The 13,187-nt window shown below is 43.6% G+C and overlaps 1 protein-coding gene across 2 annotated transcripts in view; it reads right to left on the bottom strand.

The window, feature by feature from the left end:
- Positions 1-4,401: 4,401 nt before the first annotated feature.
- Positions 4,402-13,187, bottom strand: part of LOC115464955 (zinc finger protein 665-like) — a 50,278-nt gene continuing 41,492 nt past the window's right edge. For both annotated transcript variants that reach the window (XM_030195349.1, XM_030195350.1), the window contains exon 10: positions 4,402-6,713. In XM_030195349.1, coding sequence (XP_030051209.1) covers positions 4,561-6,713 — 2,153 coding nt within the window. In that variant the 3' untranslated portion in view covers positions 4,402-4,560. The remainder of the gene's footprint in view (positions 6,714-13,187) is intronic.

Below are 13,187 nucleotides of genomic sequence, written 5' to 3'. Positions count from 1 at the left end.
AACATATCAAACAGTGTGCTTATAGCTACATTCACTCACTCTCAAAGCACATACAGACACCTCACATCAAAACTCATTAAATCTGCTTCAAACCAAAGGTGATCACATGATACTAGGATATCACTTCCCGTAAACAGGTTGACAACTTATAATTGGTTCTTTACAAATATGCTAAGGTACTTAGCAAAACAGTTGCATTATCACTTTTTCTTTTCAAAATAGCAATTACAGTTAACATAAATGTCACATCACTTTTAAGAAGCCTCAGTTCATAATAATTGTATTTTTCCATCCAATCAAACGACTCTTTTTCAAGCTTCACAGTTATCAAGTAATTAGATCCTACTGTTCCGTCGTCATTCTCAGTTACTAGTGTCATGGTTCTTCCTTGGGTAATCTCTTATTGGCTCAGTACTCCACCTTCCATAATGGCCAAAATTTAACAATTCAGCACCAGATGTAATCTTAATCATTAAACCCAACGCTTGCACTGCGTTTCGCCAACTGGCATCTTCAGGGGTTTAACTTTTATCTTATAGCCGGCTGCTTACACAGGATCAACGCTTGTAGTATCGAATAAAACAAAAGAGTGAAGTAGTATTGTAGCGGGGTGCTGTATCTGCTTTTATTTTATTTCTTTGTAGTTAAGCCCACTTTTTGCAGTGCTGACGGCACACGTGTAAGACTTTCTACTCTCCACTGTCACACAGTCATTTTCTTTCCACAGAATGGTACAGATATGTGTCATAAGAACATAAGAATAGCCATACTGGGTCAGATCAGTGGTCCATCTGGCCCAGTATCCCGCTTCCAACAGTGCCCAATCCAGGTCACAAGGCTTGTTACTGTTGTAACCTCCCATCAAGTCTGCTAGAGTGTTGAGGGATCTCAGCATCGTCCTGACCCAGTTAATGTGTCATCTGAAGTACATGACTTCGAAGGGGGGTCTCATTTTTGGCGCCAGTCACTTCAGCTCGCAAAGTCAATGAGCTCTAGGTCTTAGGAGCTGATCCACCTTACACAAAATTTTACAACAGGCTGGTCTTCCACATACATCGTAAATTCCTTGCTGAAGTAGTGTTGGAGTTTCATCTTAACCAGACAACTGTTCTGACAACGTTCCCCGAAAGCAGTGGTGTAGCTAGGTGGGGGCCTGGGCCTCCCCAAAATTTCATTCTGGCCCCTGGTTTTGCTGGCGGGGGTCCTCAACCCCCACCGGTCGAAGCCTTCTTCAGCGCCGGTCTCTGACGATGACGCGTTCCCTACCTTGTGCTCTTTCTTCCTCCTGACGTCCTGCATGCTTCCTTAAGTGAAACTGAGCATGCTGGGCAATGAATATGGCGGCGCTGGAGAAGGCTTCAGCTGGTGGGGGTGGTTGGGGATCCCCGCCAACAAAGGTATTTGTTGCTGTGGGGTGCGGAAGGGTGGCGGGGGGTTGAGGCGGTAGGGTGGCAGACTAAAATGTGCCTCCCTACCTTGGGCTCTGGCCCCCTCCCACCGCGAGGTCTGGCTACTCCCCTACCCGAAAGCACACGTCAATCAAGGGGAAAAGCATACTGCACACTTTGAACTGCAAAAGAACCTTGGCCTTCTATCTGGAGATGACTAAAGCCCATAGAAAATCCACCCAGCTTTTTGTTTGTTTTGATCCAAACAGGATAGGGGCTGCCATTGGCAAATGCACTCTTAAATTAGATAGCAGACTACAAATGCCTGGGCAGGGCTGACCCTGAAGGGTCCTGTCAGAGCTATGCCTGTGTTGGTAGCCCACTTGAGATCAGCCTTCATAGAGGAAATTTGCAGAGCTGCAACATGGTCTTTGGTTGACACATTCACATCCCATTTTAGAACGAGACTTCCAATGCAACGGCTGATTTGGTCAGACGGTCCTTCAGAATTTATTTGGGGTCTAGAATTCAACTCTGCCCCTCTAGGCCTATGTGTTTCTGTTCCAGGCTGCCTCAGAAATGGAGAACTATCGTTAACATATATAGTTCTTAGTTACTGTTTCAAGGTTAGGTCCCAGTCTGTTGTGGGCCTACCTATTCACCCTGTATTTTGTTCAGGGCTGCCTGGTAGCTAGGGATTCCCAAACGTAAGAATAAGTGCATTCCGCCTGTCCGCGAAGAAAACAAAGTTCCACACCTGTAGAATGGAGCATAGTAACATAATGACGACAGGTAAAGACCTGAACGGTCCATCCAGTCTGCCCAACAAGATAAACTCATTTTACATGGTATGTAATACTTTATATGTATATCCAAGTTTGATTTGTCCCTCCCTTTCTCAGGGCAGAGACCGTAGACGTCCGCCCTGCACCGGTTTTATTCTCCAAATACCAGCGTCGCCACCCAATCTCTGCTAAGATTCCATAGATCAGGATTCCTTTGTGTTTATCCCACGCATGTTTGAATTCCATTACCGATTTCATCTCCACCACCTCCTGCGGGAGGGCATTCCAAGTATCCACTACTTTCTCTGTGAAAAAATACTTCCTGACATTACTCCTGAGTCTGCCCCCCTGCAACCTCAATTCATGTCCTCTAGTTCTACCACCTTCTTGTCTCCGGAAAAGGTTCGTACGCGGATTAATACCTTTCAAATATTTGAACGTCTGTATCATGTCACCCCTGTTTCTCCTTTCCTCCAAGGTATACATGTTCAGGTCGGATAGATAGATACTTCTTCTTAAGTTCCTGTCCACATCCCCTAGGAATTGAATTCCTTCAGCTAGCTATCTTAGACTGGGTCTCACATTATGATGACGAGTGGGAAGAATCACGCATGCACGGGCAGGTGTTCCAAAAAGTCCTAGAAAGGAGCTGGGAAGGGTTTACTGCACAGGACTCCATAAGTGATGTCCTGCTGTCTTCAGAGAACTTCTGCTATCGGTCAGTAATGTTGTTTTCTCTTCTTTTTCTAATTCTGTTTCCTTCTCACTCATGTCTTCTACTCATAGGAACACTTGGCCAAGTTTAATGGTGGAGATGGATTCTGGACCTTTATGTTCATCTTTCAAACAACTTTGGCATATTTGGATCTGACGATGCTGATAAGAAAGCCTGGAGGCCTAGGCTACATACTCAGTATGTGGTCCATTTCTCCTTCGTCTTGAGAAATGTATGCATGCACTGATTCTTATAACTGAATTGTGGGCATGGAGAAGTTTTCTTGTTTAGACATCCAATTGTTTTAAAGATCTTTAAGAGACCATTCTACAATTCAAAACCTGTATGAGAGTGTGTAAATTGTCAGTTGATTAAAGGATTGTATCTTATTCTGTGATGTTAAGGCACTCCATTATCAATTGTAGTCTTATACTGGAGGCTCATTTGTATTTTAAGTTGTGTACTATTGCTTTTAAGATTCTTCGAGGCCCCAATATACAAGAAGGATTTTGTCTGTCTTCTGGCTGGGTCAAAAAGAGCTAGTCTACCAGGAATGCGTTATAAGCAGCTTGTTTTCTATTACCTTTCAATACATAGCAACTCAATTTTGGAATTCTCTTCTAGTCAAGATCTGTATTATTTCAGAGAATTTGGGTTTTTAGAAAAACTTGAAAAATGTATCTTTTTAAGAAATATCTTTTATCTGTTTAGAATCTATTTTCATACAATTATGTGATGTTAATATGGTATCTTTTTTTAGAACCGTATCAGTACTGATTTTTCTCCTAAGGGCAACGTTTCCCAGTGGGCTAGTTTTGTGCATATCATGACAGTAATGAACTTCACTCCTCAGCCAGAGTATATGGAATATGATCTGTCTCCCAAATTTACTGGCAATGCTCACCATAGTACTTCTTTCTGGAGTTCATAAGATGTAACATGTGCCATATCCAGGTGTAACTGAAAATTCCTTTTTAGCACCCACATTCCAGTTTCCTCCAGTTTTTGGTGAACTCTCTTGGTATACCATTTATTTGTAGTTAATCCTCTTAAATGTTTCATTAACTTTCTATGGTTTATCTCCAGCTGCGATGGGTCTATGAACAAATCTACCCTGCCCTTATTTGCATCAGGGTTGTGGTATTCATCTGCAATGTCTGCACTATTGTTGCGACCAACTTTTTTATGTTTTTAAGATTTCCCCAAATTATATAATCACAACGATCATTGTGGGAATTAAAATCAGCAAAATGTTTTTTTTAAAGGAAAATATTAATAAGTATAAAATAAACTTACATTTGTCCACAAAATTACAGGAAAAACAGAAAGCAAATTAGAAAATTTAAAAGAAGTCTAGAAATAATTTTCATCAGATGCTAAATCCCATCAAGATATCTCAAGTGATGTGATCAGTATGAATTCTTCCTTTTCAAACCAACCATACTTCAGTTGTAGTGTTGTCTAGATGGAGTCATCAAATGAAAAAAAAAAACTTTATTGTCTACCCCTCTGAGATGCACAGCAATCCGCCAGCTGCTGCAGCTGAATTTTATGCTATGCTCACTTTTAACCCCTCTGCATTCCTTTTTCAACCTTTGTGTTTCCATTTGACCCCCATATGTATCAGTTTATACTCTTGCAAGTGTCTTTTATGACTGAAACATTTATTACATTAAGAGCATTTAAATAGTTTTTCTCCAGTATGTACCATTTTATGAAGCAGCGGGATGGATTCTTGACTGAAATACTTATCACGTTTAGAGTATTTAAATAGTTTCTTTCTTGTATGCGTCATTTCATGCAGCTGCAGAGTAGATTTCTGTCTGAAATATTTATCGCATTCAGAGCATTTAAATGGTTTCTCACCTGTGTGAATCATTTTATGCAGCCGCAGCTGGCCACTTTGACGGAAACATCTTTTACATTCAAAGCATTTATATAGCTTCTCTCCAGTATGTGTCATTTTATGCCGCCGTAATGCGGATTTCAGCCCAAAACACCTATCACATTCAGAGCATTTAAATGGTTTTTCCTCTGAATGTGTTATTTTATGCTGTTGCAGGTGACCTTTCACACTGAAACATTTATCACATTCAGAGCATTTAAAAGGTTTCTCTCCAGTATGTGTCATTTTATGCTGTTGTAAGCTACATTTTTGAGTAAAATATTTATCACATTCAGAACATTTAAAGGGTTTTTCTCCAGTATGTATCATTTCATGCCGTCGCAGGCTGGATTCCTGATTGAAATACTTATCACATTCAGAGCATTTAAATGGTTTCTCTCCTGTGTGTATCCTTTTATGTCGGAGCAGGTGGCCTCTCTGACGGAAACATTTACTGCATTCGGAGCACTTAAACCGCTTCTCTCTATTTCGCTTTTTATGCCACTGCAATGTAGATTCCTGATTGAAATACTTGTATTCAGAGCATTTAGATGCTTTTTCTCCCATATGCGACATCTTATGCTTTTGCAGGTAGCCTTTCTGAATGAAACATTTGTCACATTCAGAACAAGTAAACGGTTTCTCTCCTGTATGCACCGTTTTATGCTGTTGTAGGTGGCTTTTCTGACTGAAACATTTGTCACATTCAGAGCACTTAAATAGCTTCTCTCCAGAATGTGTCTTGTTATGCCGCAACAGCGCTGATTTCTGCGTGAAGCACTTATCACATTTAGAGCATTTAAACTGTTTGTCATTAGTATGTGTCATTTTGTACTGCTGCAAATTGGATTCCTGATAGAAATACTGATCATATTCAGAGCATTTAAGTGTTTTTTCTCCAACATGTGTCATTTTATGCTTTTGCAACTGGGCTTTCTGAATAAAACTTTTATCGCATTCTGAACATTTAAATGGTTTCTCTCCTGTATGTACCCTTTTATGCTGTTGTAAGTGGACCTTCTGAATGAAACATTTACCACATTCAGAACATTTATATGGTTTCTCTCCAGTATGCACCATTTTATGCTGTTGCAGGTGAGCTTTCTGACTAAAACATTTATCACATTCAGAACATTTAAATGGTTTCTCTCCTGTATGCACCATTTCATGCTGTTGCAGATGAGCTTTCTTACTGAAACTTTTATCACATTCAGAACATTTAAATGGTTTCTGTCCCGTATGCACCATTTTATGTTGTTGCAGGTGACCTTTCTTAATGAAATATTTATCACATTCAGGGCATTTAAATGGTTTATTTACTTTATTAAATTTCTGATGACCTGTAAGCTGTGCTCTATAAGTAAAAGAGTCTCCAGAGTCGGTGCATTGAAAATGCTGGTCTTCTCTGTGAATTTTTTTATGTCCTATCAGGGTTGACTTCTTTGGAAACATTTTATCACACTCAAGACACTTAAACTGTCTTCCTTCTTTGTGAATTTTTATGTGCCTTTCCAGCTCAGTTACACCGTCAATCTGTCTTAATGATTTCTTTTGCATGTGAAGATTTCTATACTCTGTAAGGTTTGTTTTCTCAGGGATTCTTTCCTCACAGTCAGCACCTGAACATTTTTTCCTCAGTCTATGATACTGGATACATTGGCGTCTAGACCTCTCTCTCAACTTGTTCCCAAATTCAGTCTGTTTTGGGTGTAAAGTTTTGCTGATGTTTTCAAGATTTGGGCGGCCATTGGAATTGCTCTCTTGCTCCATACATATATTTGATGTCTTTCCTTTCCCAGATTTCTTTTTCACTCTACTAATACCTCCCTCACAGTCAGCGGAGGGCTCTGGGCTCTTTCTGGAGAGGTCTGTCTGTTTCCGTTCCTCCCTCTGCTGGCTATTGCACCTTCTCATCCTTTCACTGTGCCTCTCAAATTCATCTGTGGGATAAAAAGAGAGCATAGTCATTTTACAGCAATGGAGAAGGACAGAGAGAAATATCCCCGTGATTCTTTGTTCAGATTGTACTAGTGTAATATGTTTTGTAATGAACTACCTCAGAAAGTGTTAAGATGTTTGCAGCTGGTGCAACATATCACTGAAAGGATTGTAGGAGAGTTACGTAGGTATGACCATGTCTCACCAATGAGGTCTCTACAGTGGTTGCTCATTTTGTATCGTACACAGCTCAAGGTGAAATTAACGGGATAGCCCCAAGAGAGTGTGTCCTGGTTCAAGTCTGCCCATTTAATGTTTCTTAGGGGGAGCCTGAGTGGAAGTTAGGTAGGAGGCCAGAGGGATCCTAATTCTTCCCCTCCTGAACATTCAGTTACGTAATTCCTCCGAGGTGACCAGTTTTCCATTTCTGTGGGCAATAGGTCCCTCTCCCCCTGCTGCCACAGCCTTATACCTGCTGTCCTGGTTTTTAGTGATTTAGATATGTATTTCATTTTCTTTGTTTGATCAGGGCACAGACCGTAGAAGTCTGCCCAGCACTGTTTTTGTACTAAGTTCTGAAGCTAACGTCGAAATCCCTTAAAATTTACACTCAAGCCCATCCATATCTATTCAGTCACGATCAGGGCATAGTCTGCCCAGCACCGGTTTTGCTTCCCAATTACCAGCGTCGCCACCCAATCTCCACTAAGATTCCATGGATCCATTCCTGCTAAACAGGATTCCTTTGTGTTTATCCCACGCACGTTTGAATTCCATTACCGTTTTCATCTCCACCACCTCCCGCGGGAGGGCATTCCACATATCTACCACCCTCTCCTTGAAAAAATACTTCCTGACATTAGTCCTGCGTCTGCCCCCCTTCAACCTCAATTCATGTCCTCTAGTTCTATCACCTTCCCGTCTCCAGAAAAGTTTGTTTGCGGATTAATACCTTTCAAATATTTGAATGTCTGTATATTTGTAAATTCTATGGTGAGAAATACTGACTGAACCACACAGTTTTTCCTAATAGTTGTTAAGTACAATATTACAAAATTGCTACTGGTTGCTATGTGTACTGACACCTAGTGATGGAGAAGCATGGTACCATCTGTTACTTTGGAAAAGAGTCATTGTGTGATTAAACTGTTAAATCCAACCTTTGAAATATGTCGACAGTGACATGTAATATTAGGAAATTCTATCACACTGGTTTCAGTTTATACTTTTTTTTTCCCAAATCAACAGAATATTTGTGTACTCCTCCACTCTAATCAAAACCTCTGCTTTCAGGTCAGAGATATACACACACAAATACACACTCACAGCAGGGGTGTAGCCAGACTTCGGCGGGATGGGGGTCCAAAGGCCGAGGTGAGGGGGCACATTTTAGCTCTCCCCCCCCCCCCCAGTGATGCCAACCCCTCCCCCCCACCATTTTTACCCCCCCCCCCCCCCCCCCGTCGCCACCACCACCACCATCTTTGACCCCCCCCCCGGCGCCAACTCTTTCGACCCCTTCTTCTCGCCGCCATCGGGTACCTTTGCTGGCAGGGGTCCCCGTCAGACTCACAGAAACAGAAGCCTGCCCTTCCAGATCAGCAACGCTGCCGCGCCGGAGAAGAGGACTTCAGCTGGTGGGGGTTGGGGTCCCCCGCCAGCAAAGGTACCCGGCGGCGGTGGGGGAGGATTGGCAGGGGGGGGGGTCGAAGGGGTTGGCAGCAGGGGGGCCAGGGCCAAATTTACGGGGGCCCATGACCCCGTGGCCCCACATAGCTACGCCCCTCACAGGCATTACAGATACAGACACGTTCACGCACACCTGCAGATGTAGAGGGATTGAAAAGAATTCCATAAGCCATGCACAGAACAGGAGCGGGACTTGGGTGTGATCGTATGTGATGATCTTAAGGTGGCCAAACAAGTAGAAAAGGCAATAATGAAAGCTAGAAGGATGCTTGGGTGCACAGGGAGAGAAATGGCCAGTAGGAGCGTGATGATGCCCTTGTATAAGACTCTGGTGACAGCACAAAAAGCAGAACGGACGAAGAAATCTATATGAAGATAACATACATAACATAGTAGATGACAGCAGAAAAAGACCTGCACGGTCCATCTAGTCTTCCCAACAAGATAAACTCATATGTGCTACTTCTTGTGTATACCTTACCTTGATTTGTATCTGCCATTTTCAGGACACAGACCGTAGAAGTCTTGCCCAGAACTAGCCCCACCACCCAAACACCAGCCCCGAATTTATTCAACCAACAATGCCCGACACAGGCCATGTTTCACCCATACATGGGCTGCCTCGGGGGCAAAGTATGTTGACAACTGGATACCTCTTCACATATGTGTTATAACTCATACGACTGAAATCATACGACGAGGGAATTCACATCAATGGCTCCGTGAATCCTCCAGCGTCATTGCTAAAACAGTGCTGTCTTAGCAATGACGCTGGAGGATTCACGGAGCCAGTTCTCAACATAATTTGCCCCTGAGGCAGCCCATGTATGGGCGAAACATGGCCTGTGTCGGGCATTGTTGGTATAGATTTCTTCGTCTGTTCTGTTTTTGTGTCGCCATCTTGAACCTTGCAGGTAGACTGCCCTGCTGTTTTCTGAGACTCTGCTGAGACCTCATATTGGTGAGACCAAACCTTCAAAAAGATATAAACAGGATGGAGTCGGTGCAGAGGGTGGCTACTAACATGGTCAGTGGCGAAGTGCCAGTTTGCATGTAAAACTGGAGTGGCAAAGCCATTTGTGCCACCCTGTAGTAACGCTTATGGCCGAGGCGCAAGGGGATCTTGCTCCCCCCTCTCGGCAGCCCTGTCAGGAGTAATCTGAGGAAATACTTCTTCGCAGAAAGGATGGTGAATTTGTGGAATGGCCTCCAAGTGGAAGTGGAGGAGATGAAAACAGTTTCTGAATTAAAGAGAGCTTGTGACAAGCACATAGGATCTGTAAGGAAGAGTAGACGGTGCGGTTGAGCAGACTGGCTAGGTCATATATGAGGGGATTCTATATATGGTGCTACTTCCACGTCAAATTTTCTTCACAGGAAAGCGTTTTAACGGATGGAAGGCACCAAAAGGGGCAGAAAAGGCAGATCTGAATAGCGCCTACGTGTTTCCATGCGGATCTGCAGAGCGTGTGTGGCCATGGGAAGGGCACGTGCAGGTCAGGGGTGTTCCCTTAAAATGCGCAGTGTTACAGTGCAGATCTACCATGCCCATCGTGCGCCAGGATCTACACTTGGTTTCAGCTGGCGTAACTCTTCGCATCCAAAGTTCAGTGTGGATCCCAGCGCTTCCCAAGTCCGGTCCTGGAGTACCCTTTGCCAGTCAGGTTTTCGGGATACCCACAATGAATATACATGAACTTGATTTGCATACTTTGCCTCCATGATATGCAACTCTCTTTCATGCATATTCATTGTGGGTATCCTGAAAACCTGACTGGCAAGGGGCAGGGCCACCAAGAGCCAGAGCCAGGCCCAGGCTGCCGCCCCCAACCCCCATACCTTCCTGTGTCTGCTCATCCCTTGGTCTGTCACCCGGTTCTCAACACACAGGAGACAGGCCGAGGGAGCAGAACCTTTTGGCGCCAGTCCCGGGGAATCTTGCCCCCCCCTGTAGGCGGCTTTGGCAAGGGATACTCCAGGACCGGACTTGGGAAACACTGTGCTATCCCGGAACGCCCATTACAGAATACTGTTCAGCACCAATTTTTTTTTTTTTTGCAACAAATTTTGAGCGCCATTCACTGAATCCAGTCCATGGTGTTTACCTGCCTCCATTTTTCCCGGTTTCTGTGCTCCACATGCTTTTCCCTCTTGTCAGTAGAATAGAAGCTCTGGAGTGAGGGGGTCATAAGATGCCCAGAAAACACAATCCCAAAAAGGCTGATAACGTATTCAAAACTCTCCAAACCAGCCTTATATATAAATGTTTTTTTTATATTGCGCTCACATTTTCTGGTGAGACAACAGCAGACCCGTAGGGTCTTCTGAGACGTCTGCCTCAGGTTTCAATCGTTGCACATTCTGTAGCATTTATATCCCAAACATACTTAACACAGTTGATATTCAAAAGGATTGTTTAAAAAAAAAATGCATTTATTGTCTTGGGTCCCATCCCAAAGCAAAGAAAACAGGAAAACAAAATCTTCCACAGGCAATGGAAGACACCACAATTTCAATGCGATCAAAGAGATGTTTTATTATCCAATCTATAGCAGAGCTGAGAAACTGAACCCAACATGGGCCATGTTTTGGCACTCAAAGCCTTTATCAGGGGTTCTTATAAGCCAACAAAGTTTTTATAGATACATGTAATAAATAAAATATCAAAACTTTAAAGCCCTTAGCGCAAAGAAAGTCAAAGAGACTCCCACAGTCAAATCGGCGAACAGTTTGTCAGAGCTGTTATATATTGGATAATAAACGTCTTTTAGATCACCTTGAAATTGTGGTGGCTACTTCCGTTCCTGTGGATTGGGTCCCTCCCTTGTGAAACATGCTTAACACCATTGATATCCAACAGGATTGTTTTAAAAAGTCTTGATAACTTCTCTGCAGTCAGACCATCACAGACAGTTGTAAATATAATAATTTTGATTGGGTACCTTGAAACAGCGAAATGTGAAACATGGTTCATAATGGGGCCCAAGGCAATGACTGCAGTTAAGTATTTTTTAAAAGAATCCTACGAAGGCTACGAAATGTGCAATGCTTGAAACCTGACGCGGACGTGTCAGAAGACCCTAAGGTTGTCTTGCCAGAAAATATGAGCAGATAGGCGGGGGGGGGGGGGGGGGGGGGGGGGGGGGGGAGATTCCCGGGCCCAGCCTCCAAGGGGGGCCCGGCACTGCCAAGGCTTCCAGAGACAGGCAGAAGGTTCTGCTCCCTCAACCTCTCTCTCTCTCTCCTACTGCTGTGTGTCAGGTCCCGGCACACAGGAACAGGAGAGTGACAGACTGAGGGAGGAGCATACGTGGGAAGGGGGGGGGGGGGGAGTGGCGGCCCTGGAAACAGACTGTAGACCTGAGGAATTGGCATGGATGGACAGACTGGATAGGTTGGACGGGATTTTTCTCTGCCATAATATTTGTAGATTGCTATATCTGTGGACCCAAATGTGAGAAAATGTAGAGATGAGAGGAGGCCCCACCTTCTTGTGTTCTCATGTTATGAAATTTATTAATTTTAAAATCTTTTTATTGGTGTCATAAGTACAATATATACATAAACAACAATGAATATTGAACAAGGAATAATGAGGATGTCAGAAAAGATATTATAACGGCACATTGGTGAGGAGTCACCAGTTTTTAACATATTCCCCAACCCTAGAAAAACTCCCGCCCCCACTGAACACAAATCCAAGTGCATACATGCGACCATCCCAACCAAGGTATAGTTGGAAGCCTGGGCTCTTATGGCCCCGACCCACTGATAGAGTACCAAGGATCTAGGAGCCCAATACCCCCAACTCCCTTTCCCCAGGGAACTCAGTCTTCCTATCACTCCCTGACTACATCTTGAAACTTGTTCAGAACGTGGCTGTGACCTCTGGGGGAGGTGGAATTTAAATAAAACTCCCAAATCAAAAGAAATTGTTTTTGTCTCGTCAAATGATTGCGAGCTCCATAAGAATCCCAGAACATCAACATATGAAGCTTGTTCTTCCAATACCAAAAGGTCGGTGGATGGTTATTTAGCCAAGGAGGTTTTATGACAAGAGACGGCATGATGCCAAAAGGTTGAAGCTGTTTCCCCCATGCGGCAGCCATATTGTGTAACTCCAAACATTCGCAGATGTTATTGACAGCTTTTTTTTTATTCATGTGAAAGCTTCCTATATGTAACCCGAGGTTTTTTATTTTTTTAAACTCTGGGGGGTGAGTCGCGGTCCTGCCGCGGGTACAGGCGCTCCAGAGTAGTAGACTTGCTTTTGGAGCTGCAGGAGGCTCAATGTTTGTAGGGGGCAGCTTTAAGACAGACTTCAGCTCTGCCTGAGCCTTGAGGCCAAGTTGTGGTACCAGAAGATTGGCTCCAGGGGAGATCCGGGAAATTACAGACCGGTGAGTCTGACGTCGGTGCCGGGGAAAATGGTAGAGGCTATTATTAAAAACAAAATTACAGAGCACATCCGAGGACATGGATTACTGAGACCGAGTCAGCACGGCTTTTGTGTGGGGAAATCTTGCCTGACCAATTTCCTTCAATTCTTTGAAGGAGTAAGCAAACATGTGGACAAAGGGGAGCTGGTTGATATTGTGTATCTGGATTTTCAAAAGGCGTTTGACAAGGTACCTCATGAAAGGCTACAGAGGAAATTGGAGGGTCATGGGATAGGAGGAAATGTCCTATTGTGGATTAAAAACTGGTTGAAGGATAGGAAACAGAGAGTGGGGTTAAATGGGCAGTATTCACAATGGAGAAGAGTAGTTAGTGGGGTTCCTCAGGGG

This window comes from Microcaecilia unicolor, chromosome 3, assembly GCF_901765095.1.
Source record: "Microcaecilia unicolor chromosome 3, aMicUni1.1, whole genome shotgun sequence".
Lineage (NCBI taxonomy): Eukaryota > Metazoa > Chordata > Amphibia > Gymnophiona > Siphonopidae > Microcaecilia > Microcaecilia unicolor.
Note: the sequence above shows the minus strand (reverse complement) of the source record. Positions and strands in the feature narration are given on the sequence as shown.